The sequence below is a fragment of the Phalacrocorax aristotelis genome, chromosome 22, assembly GCF_949628215.1.
Source record: "Phalacrocorax aristotelis chromosome 22, bGulAri2.1, whole genome shotgun sequence".
Lineage (NCBI taxonomy): Eukaryota > Metazoa > Chordata > Aves > Suliformes > Phalacrocoracidae > Phalacrocorax > Phalacrocorax aristotelis.
In genome coordinates, this window is record NC_134297.1 from 7,789,542 (window position 1) to 7,812,175 (window position 22,634).

Sequence of the window (22,634 nt, forward strand, 5' to 3'; positions counted from 1 at the left end):
TCCTTTATTGCAGTTTTCAGGGGCTGGGTTGGGGATTTAAATGGAGGACGAAGTTGTTAGCATCTACTTCTCTCCCTGCCACCGTCTCTGCTCCAGTAAACCAGTGGTGATCTGGCGACTGCAATCAGCATCAGTTATTGTTCATTTGACTAATTCCCCAAGCAGCGTCCTTGGAAATGTCTCTGCTTGAAAGAGCCATCAGGATAGCTACAAAATATAGGCCAACACGGGTGGCATGAGTATGAGAAAACCCAGTGGATGCTGGCGTCCCAAAATAAACCCGTTGGGTCCCACTCGCCCCCACGAACATGTGTCCTGGTAATTTCCCCAGTACACGTGACTGGTCTTGGACACCGGAATCAGAGGGCTCGTCCTGCCATATATAGGCTGTTGGCACGTGGATCTGCTGCTGAGATCGGGCAAACGGCGCACAGGCTTGCTCAGCTGGGAAGTCAGGCTGGGTTGATTGGGAAAGAGCAAATCTAGGGCAAAGCAAGGGAAAAGTTGGCACCAGCTGAGCTGGGGCAGTTTCTGGCAGGAGAGCCTTCCCTCTGCAAACCTGGGATGACTTTGGTAGCTGTGGCGAGGCCGTGCTGTGCAGCGGGAGCCACCTCTCCACCTGGCACGAAGCTGTCGTGGCATGGTTGCTTGTGGTAGCCTTGCAAAGCCCATCCCAGAAAGACCAAAAAGGATTCTGGTCTCATCCAGCATCAGATCGTGGAATAACTCTGTTGACTTCGGGTCTTGAAGTTAAACTTGGGTTTCTGTTCCTATGCGAACTCTCTGGAAGCCGTTGGCAAATATTAAAGCGAAGGAGAAACGCAAGCTCCTGTCCCTGGATTAGAAGGCCATTTGTCCTTGCAGCATAAAGCAATGCTTATTGCTCAGCTCTGCTTTGCTATTGAAGTGTGTAATTAAGGACTTAATGGTTTTTACTTTTGGAGACTTCTTTTCTCAAAATGCTATTTCTTGCTGTTTTATACAGAAATCAATAGATAATCGCGAAGCTCTTAGGGGTCAGGCTGTTGTACCAGTATGATTATTTTCTCATGACGTGGCTGAGAAGAGCGGTGTCGTTATGTGGGTGATGTAAGGGGATTCAGGAGGCTTGGCCAAGAACAGTGACTTGAGCATAAGGTTGGGGATGGATGGATGGATGGATGGATGGATGGATGGATGGATGGATGGATGGGTGGGTGGATGGGTGGATGGGTGGATGGGTGGATGAATTTCATACCAAAAAAGATGAACAGATCTTTTGGTGAACTTGCAGTTTTATTCTACTTCACCTGTATATTGCCTATATATTTGCATTGGCACAGAGGGAATGCATTTCTGGATATTTCATTTATTATTCCTCCTTATGCGTTGTCAGATCCCCCAGTTACTTGCAGTTCAGCCAGCCAGAGCACATGTTGGATTACACAGAAGCCGCTGCCCTTGACATCTTCTGCAAGAAGATCCCCACATAATTAGGACTCAACCCATCTTCACCTGGGGAGCATGCCTCCGCGCACAGTCGCCTCCATTGATAATCCTAACTTGAATTATTTGATCTAGACACAGTTTGGCCCTGAATAATTAACTGTTCTGGCAGGACTGGCCAAGGAACCTGCCAGAGAAGGACCTGTGCCTCACGCCAACCTGAGGACGTGCCAAAATTCAGACAGATAGAGCCTAAATAGGGAGCCTGAACCATGGGATGGCAACAGCAGCTGTCATGGGGAAAGAAGGGTTTTAGGGGGAGTTTGCTCAGAGCTGGGGCTGGAAAGTCAGAGGGAGCTGGCTCAGGCTGGCTGTTTGGCACATCCGAGGCTGGTCAGCCTCCTTGAAGAGTTAATATAAACCTGTCCCGAGGTCTGTCTCCTCTCTTCATGCCAGCAAGAGGTCAGCCTGGTGCGTGCTTAAGCCCTTTCGCACTGCAGAGATCAAACCACAAAGCCCTTGAAAACATCCCGAAATCAAGTCCAGGTCAAAACCTCGGAGGAGCTTTAGGAGTCAGCCAAGAAAGAGAAAACCCTTTGAAAAGCCCCAGCCACCCAGCAGCTCTCTGGCCATGCATGAATCCCATGCTGGGGAAGGCAGGAGCCTTTCCTGCCTGCATGCCCATCGCTTCTGCCCTGAAGCGTGCAGATTTGGTAGCTTCAGTGATCCAAAACATGCAGTCCCAGCCCTGCGCTGGCTCCGAGATCCCTCTGGCAGCAGATTTCTTATGCTGATGAAGGGCTGTGGTTTTCTGTCTCCATTTACCGCTGTTTTTTATCCCACAAACCCCAAAGGAATTGCACGGCGAGGTGTAAAGTTGTAAAGGGCACAAGCATGGGTGATGTTTTTTAGGTGAAAAATAAGAGCTGTAGTAGAGGGAAAGGCAAGTTTGAACAGTTTCACAGCACAGATTCACTTTGCACTAAGCAGGAGGATAAACACGGCGGAGAATTAGTGCTTCGACGTGCCAGCATCCATAAACCTGACTAAAGAAATTCTGCTACGGGGGTGGAGTGTGGTAGGAAGACCCCAGAAAGGACTAATCCCGTTAAACGATTTGAGGAAACACAAACCACGTGACGAAATTGGATTACCCGATCCGGGCAAGAAATAATAGTTAAGCTATTAGTCATGTCTGTTGTGTGGCGGGGTAAGTCAAGATGATGTAGGCAGGAGAAATGAAACGCAGCATCACTGCCAAAGGGGTAAGATCCCCCCAGGCGAGGCGACACCTCCAAGCTCATCCAGGGCTAGGGGGTGACTCCCATCCCCAGTATTTCCCCAGGATAAGCAGTTTTGGCAGCTGGCTGCCATAGCCGCCTTCTTCAGACCCAGCTGAATGGTTTTAAACTTTCCACATGGAAAAATCAGGAATTTGAACTTGGGAAAACAAGTACCATTTTTGTACGATCCCGTGACCCTGGGGCCGAGGGGAGAGGAATTATTGAAGAAGAGACTTGTGAAAGTGGAGGGGAAGAAAAGCATCTGTCCTGGCAAGCGAAGCACCAGAAGAGGGAGTAAGGGGGACAGGATTGGTGCACAGGGCACTGGTCTGAGGGGGCGGAGGAGGAGGGGGCATTTTAAACAGCGGGTTTGAAAGACTGCCAGATCTCAAATGTCTGCGTTTTATTCTGATCAAGAAAAACAGCTCGATTTGCAGAAGGAGTCACCCAGCCAGTGACGTTTTGTGCTCTTCTTTTGAAATAGTAATAGCTTTTCCATCAGCACATCTCCAGTTTCTTTCCAGAGGGGATGAGCATCCCTACCAGCCCCTTGTGCCAAAGGGGGGGAGCCAGGGGGGCACGATGGGCTGTGCTTCAGCCATCACCTCCCTGCTGCAAAAGCCAGCATCCATAATCCTCTACAGCCTGCACCGCAGCGCTGCGAGTATCAGCGACGCAGGCACGTGGTCCAGCGCAGGGTGCACGTGCACCAAGCAGGTATTATTTCTCGCCGTCCCCCGGCCAAGCCACCCATGGGGTCCGTGGCCATCCTGCAGTGCCGGCGTGCACAGAGGTCCACGCGGCACGCTCCCAGCTGGATCTCCTGCAGCTCCAGCTGCAAACCCCGGCCGTGCCCGGTGCTGGGGCTGCGGTGCGTAGCGTTACGCCATTGATTATCTGCACGGCTCATCAGCCGGCTTTTAACTATTTACAACGGTTGATCAGTCAAGTCATTGACAAGTTAACAGCTTTGTTTACTTGTTCCCCTCCGCTTCTGCAGCCAATTTGTCCTGATCACTGCGCTAAGCAAAAGGCTATTTTCATTGTTTTCTCACCAAAATGAGCCGCAGCTTGTACAGGCTGTGCCGGTGACACAGCTTTAATTGTGCCATCTGGGAGAGAGAAACCTTCTCACCTTGGTTTCTCCAGGCTCCCATGCCATGGGCAGCACAGAAGTGGCCCTGGGGTGTTCCCACCCATCTCTGCTCTGGTACCTCGATGCTCTCCAGAGAGCTGAACTCCAGTTGTTCATCTTCAGGCGTGGTTTGGGGAGCTCTAAGTGATTTTTCCCACTCTTGGGACCTGCTGATGCAAAACCTGTGCACTGAAGACAGGCACCTCCCTTAAAGACTGCAGGTTGATGAGCAATCAGGCTTATTGCTGGCCTCCTAGCTTGGCAGGAGGGAGAACAACGAAGCTGAGATTAGATAGGAAATCAAGCCGGAGGTTTCTTCTGCACAGCGAGGTGTTATTATCATCAAAACCCCAGAGTGTTTAAAAACAATCAAACCCCAGTAGCGGCAACTGGTGTATCGCAGCGAGCGCAATCAGACGCCAAACACGTCCTTGTCTGGGATTCGAGTCTGAACTTTTGAAATCCGGGAGAAGGTTGCAATCTTTTTCATTGTTTATTTGTTTCTGAAGAAAAACCACATGGGGAAAAAAAATTAGGCAGGGGAGATCAGCAAGGCTGGCACCTCCGCTCTGAGGTGCAGCATCTCCACCTGGGGTTCGCTTTGCAGTGGAGCCAAGACACCCATGCTGGGGACAGAGAGGTTTGAGAAGAGCCCATTGCTGCAGCAGCCGTGCATGGATGGAGGTTTGGCAGGATGGGAGCTGGAGGCTTGGAAGCCTTTCCTTGAGTATGGTGGGTACCAGCATCTGCTCCTGCAGCCCGCGGGCTCAAGGACCAGCCAGCCAGCAGCAAGGAAAGGATGCTCAGCACTTTGCTCAAGGCTCTGCCCTCCTGAACTTGATTAAACCCCAAGCTTGAAGGCTCAGCCTTGTAATTTAGATGGCAGAGAGATTACCCATCGCCTGTACTGGCTGATAAATGAACCCGCTGCGTCAGCACAGAGGGAGGACAGCGGACGTGCTGCTGAGGAACCGCACGGGGCCCACACATCTTCATTAGGGAGGGAGAAGGCAAAAGAAGAGGAATAACTCCATAGATCACCATTATGGAAATTTACTCTTAATAAAGAAATAATTTGCGCGATGCATCACGCCGGAGCGGTGCAGGGGGGTAGCGTGACACTGCTCATGCCCTGTTGCTCACTCCATCATTTCTCACAAGTCTGTCACTCACGGGAGATGCTCTGCAATGGTGGAGCTGCCAGCAAGAGCCATCCGCTGTCCTCGCCCAGCACGGACCTCCCAGGGATGCTAGCACATCGCCCATGACATGCCATCCTTCGCCATCAGCTCCTCCCCGTGGGGGATGCCAGGGTTACGGGGCAGCAGAGGGAGGCGGGGCGGTGCTCCGGCATCTCGCTGGCAGCCGTCACGCATGGGGACGGCTCTCGCCTGGGGATGAGAGGGGACTGCCACGTTACAGCACTAGGAATTGAAGGTACTGCTGGCAATAAAGCAACAAAACCCATTCTCTGAGCAATTTGTAGCAATTAATAGCCATTCCCAGGAATGAAATGTTAATTAATTCATTCCCGGAGCCATGCATTTATTTAAGGTATTTGTGGGTGTTCTTGGTACTTTTATTAAGCAATTAAAATGCATCCAAGAAAATACTTATCTGTTTTAAGTCATTTTGTGACTGTAAACTGTAAACTGTTTTGTGGCTGTCATTTTTTTGTGTGTAAACACAATTTATATGGCAAGCAACTGCTTTATTTTGCATTGTTAATTAAAAATTACGATACATTCCACTTCCCCGGGTTACAGGCCATCAGAGCACCCGATCTGTCGGGAGGTTTGGTTCAAGGAGCACGTGTGCTGCTGGCAACTGCAAAAAACCTGCTTAGCAAGGATCCACGTAGCCTGCAGTATGGATTTAAGTAACGCCTGATGGGGCATTACAGGGTTCAGAGAGCCCCAGCATCCCTGCGCTGAGAGGGGTGGTAGCGATGCCCTCTGGTTGTTCATGCACCGGAGAGCGCTGTGGCCTGATGAAGAGCTTTATAAAGAAGAGTATATACAAGTCCTACGGCATTCCCAGGGATGAAAAGTAAATAGCTTGTTCACGCACGCTGTTTGTTGAAGAATTACAAGGCCTTGTACGACAGACAGAGGAATTTATTTGCTACGGTGAGCTTGGGCAGCGCTCAGGCAGACGAAGTGCTCGCCAGCGATGCTCCTTTCTGTACCAGGCACGTCATGCTCTTGTCGTGAGCGGGAACGTGGTGAGCTCTTCATGGGCTCCACGAGCCTGGAAGCCCAGCCAGAAACGGGGCCCTTGAGGGGAAATGATGGAGCTGCTGGGTTTTTACCCCTTGCACAGAAGACGATTCAGCTGAGCACCTCCCACTGAGACCCTGGGAGGAAGCCCAAGGGCTTCATCCTGGTTTTCAGCATGTTTCCTTCAGAAACCAGAGCAGTTTGCTGAAACACTGACTTGTGAAAACCGAAACAAAGCCATGGCATTCTTGTAAGCTAACATATCCCAAACTGTCCCTTCTTATTTGCTTGAGGGCAGTCTTAGCTGGGAAGCAATCGATGGAGTCTGAAAAATGCTGTTTCCCTGGAGAATGTCTCCTTAGAAAAGTCCCCCCCTCCCTCTTATCTTTAAGCATTAAAAGGACTAAGTACAGGTTGGGATTTTTTTTTTATTCTTTAATCACTGTTTTTTCATTGCTGTCTTTAATAACCCCTTTGAAGCTTGGATCGAAATATCTGTTTCCTGGATGAAATTTGTTTTCCTCTATCACCCAGGCTGATTCAATTTCCAGAAGATACTGAATTGGGAGGTATTGGGCACTCCCTCCAGAGAGGCCAGAGAAAAACATACGCAGGTTAGAAATATGGGGAAGGAAATAACAAAATGAAACTCGGTCCGCAGGGGAAGAAATACCCATCTGGGGAACAGACTGAGATGGTGCTTGGTGAAGAGAAAGGAAGACGAGAAAACGTGCAAAGCCTGGGGGAATGAGGGACAGCAGCAGGTAGGATGGTAGATCTGCACTGGCCATATGACGTGGGATAGTGGGGAGAAGTGGTGAGTTTGGAGGTACGTCCTCAAAAGATGCCTGTTGGTGGGAGCGAGCGGGCAGTGACGGCATCCCACGGCGATGCTGCCGCTGTCACCCCACAGGGAGCACCCGAGACGCCCAGGGAGGCTGGGATGCTGCCCGTGGTGTCCCTTCTGCCATGCCAACCTTTGAGTCCCTCCCGGCGGCACGGCAAGCCCAAGAAAATCATGGGAAGAGGTCCTTTGGGCAGGATCCCCAAGGGCAGACCCTCGCCCCTCTCCTGGGGCAGGCTCGGCAAGGGGGAACCAGCGATGTTGTGCCTCCCCTGCACAGTCCCTGCAATATGGTTTGACTTAGGAAGAAAACCAGCAGCAAAAAATGACAGGTGAGTTAGCAGCGAAGTCATACGAGGATAGACTAAAGGAGGTAAATCTGTATAACCTGGAAAAGACCCTGGGTGACATGTTTGCAATCTATAAATAGCTTCAAGGTAACAATATAAATGAAAGAAGCCCCTGCTCTCAAGGGTGGAAGGACAAGGAGCACTGGCTGGGAGCCAGGCTCGACGTAATAAGGTTGGTGAGACATTAGGAAGAAATCATGAAGAGCCAAAGCTGTGGAGGTGGTGGATGGGGCTGCTGGTGCATCCTCTGCATCTTCTCATCTCCGTTTTATTCAGATTCTGTGTATAAATAATTACTGAAAGGTGAATAGGTGAGTATGACATGTTGTACATGAGTATCTTGCCTTCTGGCTGTCCACGAGCACATCGCGGGAAGCTTTACAAGAGGGTTATCAGCTGCTGTTATTAAAAAACAATTTCACATTATAAAGGATCTATACTGCTTGTTCAGCCACATTGATTTAGCAGCGTTAAGCCTTGGAAAACTGGCGCAAGAACCTTGATCTCTGCTGAAGCACAAAAAATTTCTGTTTGAGACACATCTCCGCACTCGGGAAATCCAGTTTTGTGGAAGCGATGGGTTTTGAACAAATACCTAAAGCACCATGCCACGGTTGTTTGTGTGTGCTTTCCCAAGGCACTGCAAAGTCAAACAACCCTTGGAAACCTTGCCCTCCGTTTGGCTTTCTTTGACAACGTCCAGGCGGATCTCACCTGAAGTCTGCCCAGCTCGGATACACCTCCACGTCTCCATCTGGTTCTGATCCCCGGTGCTCTCTGTGGCTCTGCTGGGAGGAGGATCTGCAGGCAGGCTGCGAGGATGGGAGCCAGGGAACTCACAAGTCACTTTTATCCTCATCTTGAAACCCCTTTCTTGTCCTTTGCAGAGCAGGGAAGGTGGTTTTGTGCAGAATAACCAGGAAAATGTCAGGCACAAGAGAAGTGCTGGATTCCTCCACGGGTTCGGTGCCACACTCACCCTGTGCCATTGAATGCTGTGAGAAAATGGCTTCATGTGCCCAGTGCCTTCCTTGAGCACCTGAGTGGCAGAGCAAGACCCTTCAGAGGCTGGAAACCTGCTTGTGGCTGGGATCCTCTCTGGGGACAAAGTTGTAAAGGAGCTTAATGGAGCAGAAATACTCCTGACAAAAAGCACCTGGTATTTCCACGTTCACCAGCTTGAAGTTTCCCTGTCCCTCTAGCTTTCTACCTTCCTTCCTACTTGCTTTCCTTCACCAAGAGTTGCTGAGGCATGACTTCTTGACTAGCAAACCAAACAGGAGGAAGCGAGGACGTGCCTCTTCTCCACCCCACAACCTGTGCGAAGCTTCACAGACGAGATATCGGAGCTCTGGCAGATCTCCCTGGCTCTCCTCTGCTCCAGCTCAGGGAGGAGGAGCATCCCCAAGGGACAAGCGGCTGCCGGAGTGCTGGCAGATGCTCTCTGCAATAGGCAGCGTCGTCCTTGCGACAGGGAGGCAGCAGGGCAAGGCAGATCCCGTCAGGAGGCAGGGGAGCCTGATGCTGAGGTCAGCCTTGCTGGCCAACCTCTTGCAAGCCCCGTGGCTTGGGTTGCAGTTCCCTCTGCAAGGAGAAAGGCATCACCAGGGCATCATTGACCATTCAAACCCTTGGAACAGCCCCTGGAAGGTGTCGCTCATGGTGGTTTTTCCATATGAGGAACCTCCCTCATTAACACACGAAGCGCAGCCCTAGAAATAAAAGCAGAAATTCCTGATTAATTATTGAAGGGGGAGTCCGGGGAGGAAGGGAGGGTAGGGAAGCCGAAGTGGCCGGTCAGCATCTGTTAGAGGTGCAAAGATAAATGAAATGAGAGAGCAGATGGTGGATACAAATCAGCTCACATCTGTACCACTAACACATCCCTTTCAAAACACTTGTGTCGTCGGGTGGTGGGTGAAACCTTGCAGGTCAGCTGTCCTGATGCAGTTCGGTTCGTGTTCACAGGCACCGGGCGATTTTGCTCTAGCAGCACCGTTGGGAGCATTTTCCAGCCTGCCGTGGGCTGGCATTTCGCTCTTCTTCAGCCCCACAGAGGCACTTGGGGAAGCCGTCTATACCTACAGACCCCTTCTATGAGTTTGCTGTACCTCCAGTTGTCTTTGGTTGCTTTTGGGGCAGCACAAGTCTGGCATTAACGCAAGGGGAACCCATAGCAGAGCGGTGGGGACAAGCAGAGGAGAGCAGTAAAGGCAGGAGCAGGAGACCTGTGGGAGGACCATGAACAGATGCTGTTTGCCTGGAAGGGGACAGCTTTCCCAAACCCACCCCACCAACCCCATGAAGGAAGCAGCCTCCGTGGCTTGGCTCTCTGCAGCCTTGATGAGGCCAGGCCAGCTCCCAGTGCCTGCATCTTTCCCCAACGCATCCAGTGCGACCAGAGGAGGGCAGCCCCAAGACAGCAGGGGAAATCTCTTCCCTCTAATATACAAATCAGTTGTTTTGGGAGGATTATTTTGGTTTTTTGCCCTCCCGGCTGCTGCCTGCACTTTCTTTCCCTTCCCCCAAAGAGCGGCTGGAGTTTCATGCCACCTGACAGCATCTCCTGTCTTTCCCACCCACTCTAGAGTGGCAGGTTGCCAGATGGTGCCCCATTAGGTCACATTTGCTCATTGTTTGGCAAACAGCAGCTTAATTCAAGTGCTGAGTTGACAGCTTGTTCTCCAAGACAATTTGCAAGTTGCAGTGTTGCAAATGCCAGCTTGGCTTTTCAGGGTAATGTTATTTCAGCTGCCTTAAAGGGATAAAGTTCTCTTTGATTGGAAAAGAGCAAAAGAAAAGAAGAAAAGGGTGAAAATGGAGGGAAGCTGCAAAGGTTTTCACTGGTTTTGATGTGGAAGGACCAGCAGTGCTGGTTGGCGAACATTCGGAAAGGTACTGTGGTCCCCCAGCAGCAGAGGCTCCATCTCCCATCCCTCCTATCATTGAGGTCTTCCACCCAATGCCCCACGTTCCCAAGGAATGAAGTTTATTTCCAGTGAAACAGGCTTTCTCAGCAAAGTAGCAATTTTGGTTTATGTTGGAAACGTTTCAGTAGGGATATACGTACTTTGATGCCTCGTCTCCTAAACCTGCGTTATAATCCCTGCATCCCTGGGGACGCGGGTGATGCTGAGGACAAGCGCGTGTTCTTCCTAAAGCCAAGGGCAGCAGCGGGCACCCTACGGTGTGCTGCACCCCAGCACTACAACCCGTGCGCTGGGCGAGGGAGACTCCACCATCGCAGACACGGCAATGGCAAGCAACACCACAAACGATGCTCTTTCTTCTTCAACAGGTGGGCGAAAAAAGGCCAGGTTATAAAGGAAGCATCTGGTGACTTCTATGAAACCATCGTGGATCACACCTTCTTCTTTGAGCCCGTCTCCTGCGAGGTCACCAACGCGCTGGGCAGCACGAACATCAGCAGGACCGTGGATGTCTACTGTAAGTAATCTGTCAGCTTAAGGCTGGCTTCCCAGGGCTAAGCAGGGCCAGCAAGAGCTGCTGAAAGTTAACAGGAAGGGGACACGACCAGATCTGACTTGCCCAGGCTGACCAGGTCTTACTGGGCTCTCTTGCAGCTCAGATTTTGTAAATGCTCTGGTGGTGGCACCCATGATTTCCTCCTGCCTTATAAGCACACAGCTCATGCTGGTGGTCCTTGGGGAGCTGGTCATTCTGGGGTTGCAGCAGGCACCCGTCTCAGGCTCTTCTTTATTTAGGGGTCTTACGTGGCTGTGACCCAAAGGTCCATCAGGACCTACCACTGCTTCCCCTGACACAATGACCTCTTTGGTGTGAGGTTTTCTGGTCGACACAGCCCATTACTGGGAGTAACTCCAGTCTTCTCTGTGCAGTTGGGCCTAGGATGGCCACAGAACCACAGTCCCTCCTCGTTGACCTGGGCTCAGACGCAGTCTTCAACTGTGCCTGGACTGGGAACCCGTCTCTCACCATCGTCTGGATGAAGCGAGGCTCAGGCGTGGTAAGAATCGCTGCTGGGGCGGTGGGGAATGGCACGTTGAGGGCCTGAGGTGCTGCGTGATGCTCCCCATGGAGCAAAGCCCATACTTATGAGCTGGGAGCTGGACAAATGCTGGACCTACAAGGCTCCTCCAAATGCAGGGGACAACGTGGTATTGCAGAGCAGTGGCTCCCAGGCAGCAGGTCTGCAAGTCTGTGGTGAGTGTCCCCAGTTAGTCCAGAGAAGTGCATTAAGCAGTAAAGGCTTTAGTGCCTTTGTAATATTTTAGATGAAAGCGAATGTGAATCCAGGAGGCATTTGGATGGCAGGCTGTAAAGTCAGGCCTGGAGGAGGCGAAGGGAAGACTAGACTGCTGAAAATCTGGCCCTGCCCCCTCGAGTCCTAGCGGAGCCACCTTCCAGAGCACACGCAGCTCTCGCCCGCTGGAGATGTTTGCAAAGGAGCCCTAATAGAAGGAGAGGGGCTGGAGCGTGTCCAGAGAAGGGCAGCGGGGCTGGGGCAGGGTCTGGAGCACAAGTGTGCTGGGGGGCGGCTGAGGGGGCTGGGGGGGTTTAGCCTGGAGAAGAGGGGGCTGAGGGGAGCCCTTCTCGCTCTCTGCAGCTGCCTGAGAGGGGCTGGAGTGAGGGGGGGGTCGGTCTCTGCTCCCAAGTCACCAGTGACAGGACGAGAGGGAACGGCCTCAGGCTGCGCCAGGGGAGGTTTAGGTTGGGGATGAGGGAAAATGTCTTCCCTGCCAGAGCGGTCAGGCCCTGGCACAGGCTGCCCAGAGAGGTGGGGGAGTCACCGTCCCTGGGGGGGTTCAAACACTGTGTAGACGCGGCACTTGGGGACATGGTTTAGGACACTGGTAGTGTTGGGTTGACAGTTGGACTTGATGATCCTAGAGGTCTTTTCCAACTTTAATGATTCTGTGATTCTGTGATTCTGTGATTCTATGAATTGATTCCCATGGTGGTGGACATAAGGGTTAAACAGAGGCCGGAGCATCACTTAACCTCTCACTGACGGGTAGAGCTTCTCCGAATCACCTACGTGTGGTCCTTTCTGGGAAGGTCCTTTCTGGCCTCCAGAGCTGTGTGCTCACATCCCAACGTGTTCACCCCAGCTCGCCTCCACCGCGGGCTGGAGCTTGCTCAAGTCAGGGGAGTCTGGATCTGGCCCAGCAGACTTCTCCCTCTCTCTTTCGTCCTGAAAAGTGTAAGGAGCTTTGCAAATATTAATTTGCAGTCAGCCCAGGGAGGCACGAGATACACTGATCCCCTTTTCACAGACAGGAGGGCTGAGCAAAGCCATGTTAAGAAGCTAAGGGAGGACTGAGACATGACGCTTGTCCAGAAAGCATGCGCATACTTGGGTTTGAAAAGAATCTTTCAGCTTCATCTGGGCAGATGCGTCCTGAAGTCAACGAGGCAATGCTGACTTACACAGCTCAAGACTAGGTATTACCAGAGAGCTGGACTCACACAGGTGTGAGATGAACAGGCTGAGTCGCTCTCCTGACCTCCGCTACCCAGGCACAGACCGAGGAGGGGAGCAGACATTGAGGTATTAATTGCTGGGGTGTTTTTTCCAAACCGTAATGACTTCGGTGAAGGCCATCTCCTGGGAAGTAATTAGAGACTTGGGAGAGTTGATGGCTCGAATCAGCTAAGGAATCCCAGTGGGTCAATAATCCCTGGGTGGGTTCCCACCTTGCAGCTGCAGTTGTTGTTTCTCTGGGTTATTATCGTTATGGGCATTGCTTTCACACTGTAGACTGCTATTTCATTTGCTCAAAGCTGCAGGAGTGTTCAGGGCAGCTGAAAGGAGCCATGTACGGCAAGGACAAGGGCTTCCTGACCCTCGTGGTCCAGCCCCAGCCACACACTGGGGCTTGCCTTTGCTAAGCGGCAGTGCCCGGGCAGCACACAGGCAGAGCAGCCTTTTCCCTTTTTATTTGGCTCCCTCTAGCTGACTCATGCCGGCTTGGAGCATCTCGGGGCTCAGGACAGACCCACCGGCTGGTTTAACCTAGCGGAGATGCTTGTGCTGTTCAGCAGAGATGCCTCCATCTTCCCAGAGGGATGCTGGCAGGGGATGCTGCTTTGTAACGTCCATCAGTGCTCAGCCGTCATGGTGGGATGTGGGATCAGGGCTGCTTTTTTCCCAGCCCCTCCACTTTTGCAGCCAGGTCAGGTTCCCACAGATTACTTTCTTTCGTCCTACTTTGCCAGAAGGATGCAAATCAGAGACAGAAGAGAGGATGAGGCCAAGTACGCGCAGGCATTTGCATGGATATCTTTGTAATAGATGCTAAAACAGTGGGTTTAAAAGGCATTTGAAACTGTGCCCCTGCCTCATGCCAGGTTAGGGGTGAGACCCCCCCCCTGCTTGCCACAGGGAGGATCAGATCCATATCCAACCACAGCTCAGGGCACTGAGGGCTTTGCAAAGCATCAGCACAAATTCCCAGAGGCATCTGCTGCAGGAGCGGCAACCAGCAGAGCCGGGGGCTCAGTGAGCAAGCAGGTGCTGGAAGGAGGAGAGACGATGGGCTGGCTCCAGCCTCCAAAGTCCTGGGGGAGAGGGGCGAAGGCAACCAGGAGGAATTAGCCCCCAGGCAAGCATTTCCAGCACGGCTCCAAAAGCTGCTAGTGGTTTTAGACCTGCCGCTTTTTTTTATATACCACCAGTGCCGGGATTCTGCTGACAGCCTCAGCCCGATCCCTCTGCTTCAGCAATTTTCAAGATTTAATAAAGCTGCTAATTGCACTGCCAGGGCAGGAGGGCAGCATGGCTCAAAGCCATAGTGCAGACGGTCTCTAGGGAGGGCTTGCCAAAAGCAGCTGAGATTTCCCCAGCTACCCAGACCCGGTTCCCAGGGGGCTGCCAGCTCGCCACGTTGGTCTTCCACCACTTCTGGGTTTGAAATCCCTAAGTCAGTCCTGGCAGCCTCCCCTGCAGCTGCAAACATGGAAAGGGAAGTGTGGGATGTGGGTCACTCGAAGGTTTTTCTGCTCCGTGTTACAAGGCAGTTGTGTCACTGCAGCCAACATAATTTTTCTCTTCTATCTTGAACTTCTTGCAAAACTGGGGTTTGTAGAAATTCAAATGAATAGGAACAGGACTTATATTCCCCCCAACCCTGCAAAACTGGGTCGTTTCTTCATTCCTTACTCAACAACAATAAGTGGTATTTCGAAGCTATGTAAGACTTTGGGCTCAGCCATTTTGTTTTCTCCAGGCTGCTCTGGAGCTCATAACGTGTCTCGTGCTCCAGCCTCGCATCACACCCCCCCCCCGAAAACCACCCCTTCCTCTCTTCCAGGTCCTGAGCAACGAGAACAAGCTGACTTTGAAGTCCGTCCGCCAGGAAGACGCTGGGAAATACGTGTGCCGAGCCGTGGTCCCGCGGGTCGGCGCAGGGGAACGGGAGGTGACGCTCACCGTCAACGGTACCTCTCACTTTCCTATTGCTATTCCATCCTGCTGTCTCGTTGCTTTGTTCCTGTTGCTCTGACAGCTTGCGTTGCCAAATTATCCCCTCGGATATTTGCTTACAGAGCAAATCCCACCCGCGGCTGGATCCTGCCCTGCAGGCAATTCGAGCAATTAGGATTTTGCATTCATTTGCCTAAAGATGCATGGGTTAAAGCAAAAAAAAACCCGAACACTATCTAAGACCCACTTGGTTCTTTATTGTCAACAGGGGTTTATTGAGTAGTTGGGAGCCGGTGTCTTTAAATCTTTAATAGATTTATCTTGCAAAACCTTTGCGAGGTCAGAGAGCACTGTTGTCTCTGTTGTACAGCCAGAGAGCTGGGAATTGAGCCTGGATCCGAGACCAGCAGCCTAATCACTCTCTCAGAGCCCACATGAGGATACCTGTGAGAGGCAGCAGTGCTATATGGCTCCTCCACAGCTGCTTGGGGCTCACCCAGCCCAGTGTCAGGATGTGGCCTGGCCCCCCATCCATGCCCAGGAGCTGGGAAGTACTCCAGAGCCCTGGAGTTTGACGATGACCTGGCCAGGACCCTGCAGAAGCTGATCATGAATTTCAGCCTAAATATGGAGGAGAAAGAACCAGGCAGGCTGCAAAAGGTATAACTAGAGTGTGAATTTTTGCATTGTCTCTCACCTGTATGACAAACTGGCAGGCTTCAGTCCCTGCTCACTGTCACAAAGAGAAGAAAACAAGCGGGGAAGTGGCACAGGCGGCAGCAAGCGTTAATTGTAAATGCAGATAATGCTAGAAAGGGAAGCCAAGGGCAACGCAGCAGGGGACCGAAAACCAACCACTCCCTTGACTTCAACTCTGCTCCTCAGCGCCTGCATGCTCCTTCCCCGGCGGCTGCTGGGTTTTAATTACAATTAAACTAGCTCGCAGAAAACAAAGCAACAAATTAGTGCCAACAAAGAACCTGATCCTTTCCTGACACCTACCAGGCACGCGGACGCGTTGAATGCAGAGCAAAGCATTCGGCAGGCTTGGGGCCGTCTGGAGCGTGAGGCATGGAAGAGCTTCTCTCGAGAGCTTTGCAGCTTATGCCGTGCTGAGCTTTTTGCCTTGCAGAGCTGACAGGGAGCAAATGAAATCCGTGAGGTTTGCCTCTCAGCTTTGAGCATCTCCCAGGAGCTGACAGCCTGCGGCATCCCATCCCGCTAGGACGCGCTGCTGGGGGATCTGCTGCTGGGGTTTGGTGAAACCCCACAGTGACAGTGTTGGGGCTCATCATCACAGGCATTGGACCCTACACCAGCGGAGAATCCCACACCTCCAGGTTGAGATGGTCTCCTGGCCCTCCAACCTAGGAGAACCAAGGTGGGCGATCCCCAGAGCAGCGCTCCCAGGTCCAACATCCAGCAAGGACCGGGGCTTGGCAGCCCGTCCTGCAGCTGGAGCAGCTCTCCAGCTCTGGGAGCACGGCACAGTGTGTCTAATCCAGCTAATGAATTCTGCTGAAAGTCTTTTCCGCTGTAATTTGAGAGGGAAGTTGAACACTTCATATTTTCAAGTGATTTTAAATCCAGAGTGTATTACAATTGTCTTGGTATTACCAGGTACCTTCTTCTGTGGGCTGGGATTCGCCACAGTAAAATTAGGCATTTAGAAGTGTCTGGTCTGGGCTAGCTGCATAGACACGGGCTTCGAAGGGGCTGATCCATCCCACCAAGCACACAGGGACCCTGACTGAAGGATCTTTATCCAGCCTGAGCCTGCCTGTAGCAGCCCATCCACTCTCAAAAAAGTCAGTAACTGTGGCAGCACCATGCTGGGGTGGGAGAGCATCCTCCTGCAACGGGGTCGCGCTGCCCTCCCCACCGGCAGCCTCGCCGGCCAGGTCTGCGGCTGCAGAGAGGGGCTGGCAGCCCATCCCCAAGCCGGAGCGTGAGGCCACCAGCCTGAAAGGAAGCAGATATGATTCAGAGTCTCATTAATGGGAAGGAGGATTATGCAAATGAGCAGCATTTGGCAGGGCCGGAGCAGCAGAGGCAAGAAGGAAGCGAGGAACTGTTGGTGCCATCATAAATCAGCAGCAGTCGGATTTACAGCCCCCGCACGAGACAAAGCCTCTCGATGCTCCTGACTGCACACAGGCCTGGCTGAAGCTCCCACCCCAGTGGAATAAGCACCCCAAGATGACCTCCAGAGCAGAATTGCCTGTGGTATGGTCTGTGGATGCATCATCCGAGCTTGGCAGGAACTGATGAGCCGGGACCACCACCCCTGCCCGTCTTGCTCTGCAAGAAAAGGTTTGTTAGAAGGGCAGGACAATTCCAGGTGGCAAATTCAGGATTTCATTTGCCTGGGATTCACCCCAACAAGCAAGCCAAGCCTGCCAGAGAGCTGGGAGCTGACCTGCCACACTGCTTGCTCAGGAGAACATCATGGTGTCCCCTCAGCTCACGCCTGCAGCAGCCCATTGAGGGCTTCACCAGTGCTTGGGGATGGGGACCTTGGGACGGTCCCTTGCAATACCAGGCAGAACGAGCCAGCCCAGGGCTTCTGCAGGAAGCAAGGAGTTAAACCAAACTCCCCTGCCGAACCATTGCCAACATTGGAAGGGCTTGGGAGGAAAGGTTCAGATGGCCTCAAAGCAAGCTGGAGAAGTCAAGGCCATCCTTTCATTCCTCCAAGGCTCCCGAGTCAGCAAGCTGCCTTCTCTTTTGTGTTGAGCCGCCAGGACCGCACAAATAAATTGGCACTGGCGTGCTAAAAATAACCGCAACCAATAGCTCCATCATTTATATCCATAGCAACATTGTTTAAAGCCTTTTTCCTGCCTGTGGGCTGTCTCACACTTAGCGCTGAATGCCAAGCCGGAGATTGGCAGCTTTCATAAGGAGCCAGAGCCTGGTGGAGAATCAGACGCCGGCCCCGAATGTGAAGAGGCTTGCAACTTCATGCTATTATTTCTGGGCATGTTCATCTCACAAATGGTCTTTAGTCATAGGCTATTATCATGATGATAAGCCTTCGACTCTGAACTCCTAAAGCAATAATAAAACCCAAAGCCGTTGGCATTTGTGCCATTTAAAATCCTCTCTCCTTGGGGAAAATGATCCTTTTAATGATTATTAAGCCATTTTTCTCTAGCGTCACCCAGTCTTGGAGAGCATCCAGAATTTATAAGTAACGTACAACCATTGAAATAGAAAGAAATGGCTTTTTTATTTTTATTTAGGCCTCGCCTACAGATCCCATCGCTGTTCTTGCCTCTGTTTGGCTTTGCGTTCATCAGCTCGCAGGGCAGGCAAGGATCACCTAGCACATTTAGCTAGCCAAGAAGCTCATCCTGCATGCCTTGTGCCACCCTTGGAGGGTGTCGGGACCAAACGGGTCCCCATCACATGTCCCCTCCAGGAGGAAAAAGCCCCAGCAGACGTTTAGGGACACCTGCCTGTCACACTTGGCTGTTGGCACGGTTCTGCTCTTACACCAGGCTTGGGGAGCGAAGGCCGAGGCTAGCTGATGGTGCCTTGGGCACGCTTGGAAAGAGCTATTTCACGAAGGTGAGATGCTGTTTGCATCCTCCTGACGGGAGGAAGGAATCGACCGAACTCTCCTGAGAGCCCGGCCAGCACTTTGAAAGATGGGCTTTCAGAGGGAGATAAATGAGAATGCACGCCTTGGGAGTGTGCCTAGAAGAACATCTTGGAGAAGAGCATTTGGGCAGAAAATCATAACAAAATGTCTTTTTTTTTTAATTTCCTATCCCTGATATAAAGGAGTGCAAAAGTTTCCACTAACATAGAGCTATGACGATTGCACGTCCTGACCTTCTCCTTCACGCATGGCTCCTGCTATCACCAATTTGGACGGCGGCTCATTTTCAGCAGTAATTTCCTGAGCTGCCAGAACCGTGTTTCTGGTTGCTGGTCAGTGAAGTGCGCTTCACTGAGCTGGTTCTCCGTACATCTCACCTTGGAACATCATAGGGAAGGAAGGATAGGGCCGTATCTCGGTGGGAAGTATTTGGGGAGTGTGGAAATTCGGTGCAGAAATGTGTCACCGGGATATTTTCAATGGGCAACTGTATGTATGAAAGCACCAGAGTGAAGAATTTAGCATTTTGGTACATTTTGTGCATTCTGCAGATTCAAAAATGGGCAATTTGGATGAGGATCAGTCAGGAATACCCAGGTGACCTTGTTTCTCCCCACTTTACCCCTACTCCCTGAGACTTTCCTTAAAGGAACATCAGCTGCAGGGGAGAAATAAGAAATTGGGAAAAGTTTCTCAAATCCACAAAGGATGGATCGATGGGAGGGAGGACAAGCACAGCAAGCTCTCCCACTCTGACCGTCCCAGAGACCTGGGCTCAAGACCAGCAGCTCTTCCACTTTGCGTGGCCACTACGGAGCCTGATGATGGCGTTTGCACATCACGCCAAACAAGCGGGCATGGGTAGCTGTGACGATAAAGCTGTGTTTTCTGACAAAGCCAGTGACAGACTCAAAACCAGGAGTGATAACCCAGAGCAAACATCCAAAATAGCCGAGCAGGGGCAGGGGGAGATCTGCCAGCCCCTGCCTCCTCCCTCGCCCTGCCCTGCGATGCCCTGCCTGCCTGCATCCTTCTTGCTGTTTTCTTTTCTGCCAGCAGCAAGCCACTCATAGAAATGCAAATCTGCTTCCATTAAGGAGGCTAATAACGAGCAATTAGGATCCCAGCTCTTGTGCTGCTCCCTTGGGGTGATCCCCTCCTCGGGGGAAGGTTCCCCTCCCTGCAGGGCTGCTGAGGACACCCTGATCCCACCAAGCCATGCTCTCCAACCCTTTTTCTCCCAACCATGTCTTCAGGATGTCCACCAAGGCAGGACATGGACATTTCCCTTCACAAGCCGGCTCAGCCGGTGCGTTCAGTCCTTGTATTGCTCAGGGAGAGCCTTTCCCAGCCAGGCTGGGCTCCTCCAGCACGTGAATGGTGCAGGACAGCCCAGCTGATGGGGTCCCAAGGTCTTTCCAACAGAAATTTCTCCACCACATCGGGCAGGCTGACTGCAGGTCACTGACGGTGGCTTGCAGGTAGCAGCTGCCTGTCAGTGCCTCCTTCTGCCCTCCTACCGCTTCCTCAAGCCCCTGGGGAGCAATTAGTGCGGGTTGCTTAACAAATCTGGGAGAGCACAGAAGAGGAACACCAGGTGGGCTGAGCTCTTGCTTTGCTTCTGGAGCAAACAGCCCTTCTCAGAGGCCAGGTTCACCAAGGAGGTTTCCACAGGGTAGTTTAATCGCCACCCAAGCCCAGGGATGGGGAGACCCTGCTGCTCTGCGGGGACTGCAGAAAACCAGCAGACCCTTAAAGGAAAGCCCCCAGTCTGTGTCCTGCAGGATGGGAGGGGAGGGAGATGTTGCTCCATTCCTCCCCCTCAAAGAGGGACTCTGATGTCCCTCCCTGGCTCTGCTAACATCCCCCCGATGTTGTATTGCAGCCACCCGTGCAAGGTGCCAGCAGCCTTCTCCTCTGTTTTGCAGGGCCACCCATCATCTCCAGTACCCAAACGCAGCACGCCCTGCACGGCCAGAAAGGGCAGATCAAGTGCTTCATCCGCAGCACCCCGCCACCAGACCGAATTGTGAGTAGCAGCCCGTGGGTGCCTTGCACACCTTAGGGTGCCCTACGGTGCGCAAACCTGCCCCGGGTTGACCCCTCTCTTGGTTGGCAGGCTTGGTCTTGGAAGGAGAACGTCCTGGAGTCTGGGACCTCCGGGCGCTACACAGTGGAGACGGTGAGCACGGATGAGGGCGTTATCTCCACACTGACCATCAGCAACATTGTCCGGGCTGATTTCCAAACCATTTACAACTGCACCGCCTGGAACAGCTTCGGCTCCGACACAGAGATCATCCGGCTCAAAGAGCAAGGTGGGCATCGCTGAGGAGCCGGTGGGGGCTGATGGGCAGCGGGAATTAGCACCTGGCCGGGCTGTAAGAGTGGGGAGATGCTGTGAGAGGCAGGAGGTGCTCAGAAAGCTCTTGGGATGTCAAAGAGGAAATTAGGAAGGACGGCAAAAGTGTTCCAGCCGTGCTAGCTGTAGGATTGCATCTTTAGGGTATGTGGTCCTGGCAGAGGGTCAAGAGGTGGAACAAGCCCTCCAAAGCCTCTGCTTGACACAAGAGTGCCCCATTTTGCCTGTCCTGCTGAAGTTGGAGGGCACGGGCCAATCCTGCACCCCTCGCTCCCTGCCCCACGGCACAAGGTGATGCTGCTGCCACAGGCTGGAGGATCATTTATAGCCTCAGAGAAACAGGAACCAGCTGTTACCAGACCCCACTGCTCCGCAGTGATGGGAGTGAGTGGGGAGGAAGGCGACTGGGCTGGTGGCAACCCTCCACCCCGGCCACCAGCCATGATGCCTGCATGTGTTTTGCAAGGCTGGGCTTATCCACCCAGCCTCGACGGCACCTCGAGTAACTCTCAGGGGATGGCCAGGGGATTTCCACTCTTGGGGCTCTCAATAGCAAGGGAGGGAGATGGCTTTTGTGAGGAACGCCTAGCTCCTGGAGGGACTCCAGTTCTCTTCTATTTTATTAAATGCCAGGGCAGGCAGGTGGATTGTTCTCATTAAGCCGTGATTTATAGGCAAGGCTGCCGTCCAGATTAAATCAGAGCTAAATGAACCCCTTAAAATTAGCCTTGGGCTTCTTCCAATGCAAACAGAGCCAGTGGTTTTTCCAGGTCGTCTGCCAGTCAGCGGGAGCGCTCAGCGGCAAGCCTGGGTCCCGGCGGAGGGTGGCCGGGCAGCTGAGCCGGGCTAGAGCCGGCGACACAGCATTCGAGTCCACAGCCAGCTCCGCAGCCAAGATCCGAGCATCCCTGCTAGGCGATGCAAGGGGACATCCCTGCCCTGGGCAGGGGGACGCCGTAGGGTGGCTGAGGATGCCATAGGGTGGCAGAGCACATGCCCTTCATGGGGACATCTCTGCGCTCGGAGCAGAAAGCAGAGCAGAGGGCTGAGCGCTCAGAAAGACTGGCATGTGCGCTTGGGCTGTGCAAGGCTGTGGACACTTGCTTTATTTTCAAACAGGTACGGAAATGAAATCAGGAGCTGGTATTCAAGCAGGTATGGAAATCATGAGCTGACGGTGAATGTGAATTGTCCCCAGCCGTTACCACACCTGAGGACCCGGCGTCCTCCTCCTGGCCCGGCAACTTTTCGACAGGGCAGGGCAGGAAGGGGTGTAGGAAAGCTGCAGAGCAGTGACTGGGGCACGGACTGGGAAGCAGGAGCGGTCCAGTCTCCGCTCTGCCACTGACTCGCTCTGCAAACCAGAACCTCCTGTGCCCCAGCTCCCCAGCCACGGAGAGGGGGATAATGTTACGCAGCCATGTTTTAAAGTGCTGTGAAAGGGACCACTTAAGTGCTATTATGGGGCAAAAAAGAGAGAGAAGTAGAAGTTTCCAGGGTCATTCACAGACATCAGCTTGTCTCAGCTCCTGGGAGAGTGCTAGCCAGCATCCATCGCAGCCAGAGCTGGGCTGAATGGCTATTTGGGCAGATGCTGCGGCATGTGCTGCCATCGGTTCTTCCTCGTCCTCTGCCAGAGTAGGGTTCATGGGAGAGCACATAGCCAGCGAACTGCTCCTCATCAGCTCACCCTTGTCTTTGGGACACAGTTTACCATCCCAGCCGCTGGTGTCTGTCACCGTCCCTTTGCAATCGCCTTTTTTTGCAGCCCAGGAGAGCCCTGGCCACATTCCCCACCCTGTTCCCTGCATGATTCTCCATCACCTTCAAGCAGCATTATTCACCATCACCACTTGCTTCTTACTGAGTTCTGCATTGCAGATCTCACTCTCCCAAAGCTGAAAGCCAGCAAGCACTCCCAGGGACCCCCGGCTCCTCTCTCCTCACCCTTTCGCTCTGTATGTCTCTGGGAGAGCCAAGAAAGTCCCACGATGAGTTACC

At 52.6% G+C, this 22,634-nt stretch overlaps 1 protein-coding gene across 2 annotated transcripts in view; it reads left to right on the top strand.

Annotated features, from left to right (window-relative positions):
• The window catches only part of KIRREL3 (kirre like nephrin family adhesion molecule 3), a 347,570-nt gene that overhangs the window by 309,549 nt on the left and 15,387 nt on the right, over nt 1-22,634 (top strand). Inside the window, exons 8-13 of one of the 2 annotated variants that reach the window (XM_075116531.1) lie at nt 10,555-10,703; nt 11,117-11,244; nt 14,552-14,678; nt 20,200-20,300; nt 20,391-20,589; nt 21,753-21,788. In XM_075116531.1, the coding sequence (XP_074972632.1) occupies nt 10,555-10,703; nt 11,117-11,244; nt 14,552-14,678; nt 20,200-20,300; nt 20,391-20,589; nt 21,753-21,788 (740 nt within the window). The remainder of the gene's footprint in view (nt 1-10,554; nt 10,704-11,116; nt 11,245-14,551; nt 14,679-20,199; nt 20,301-20,390; nt 20,590-21,752; nt 21,789-22,634) is intronic. The other variant, XM_075116532.1, reaches the window with a different exon arrangement.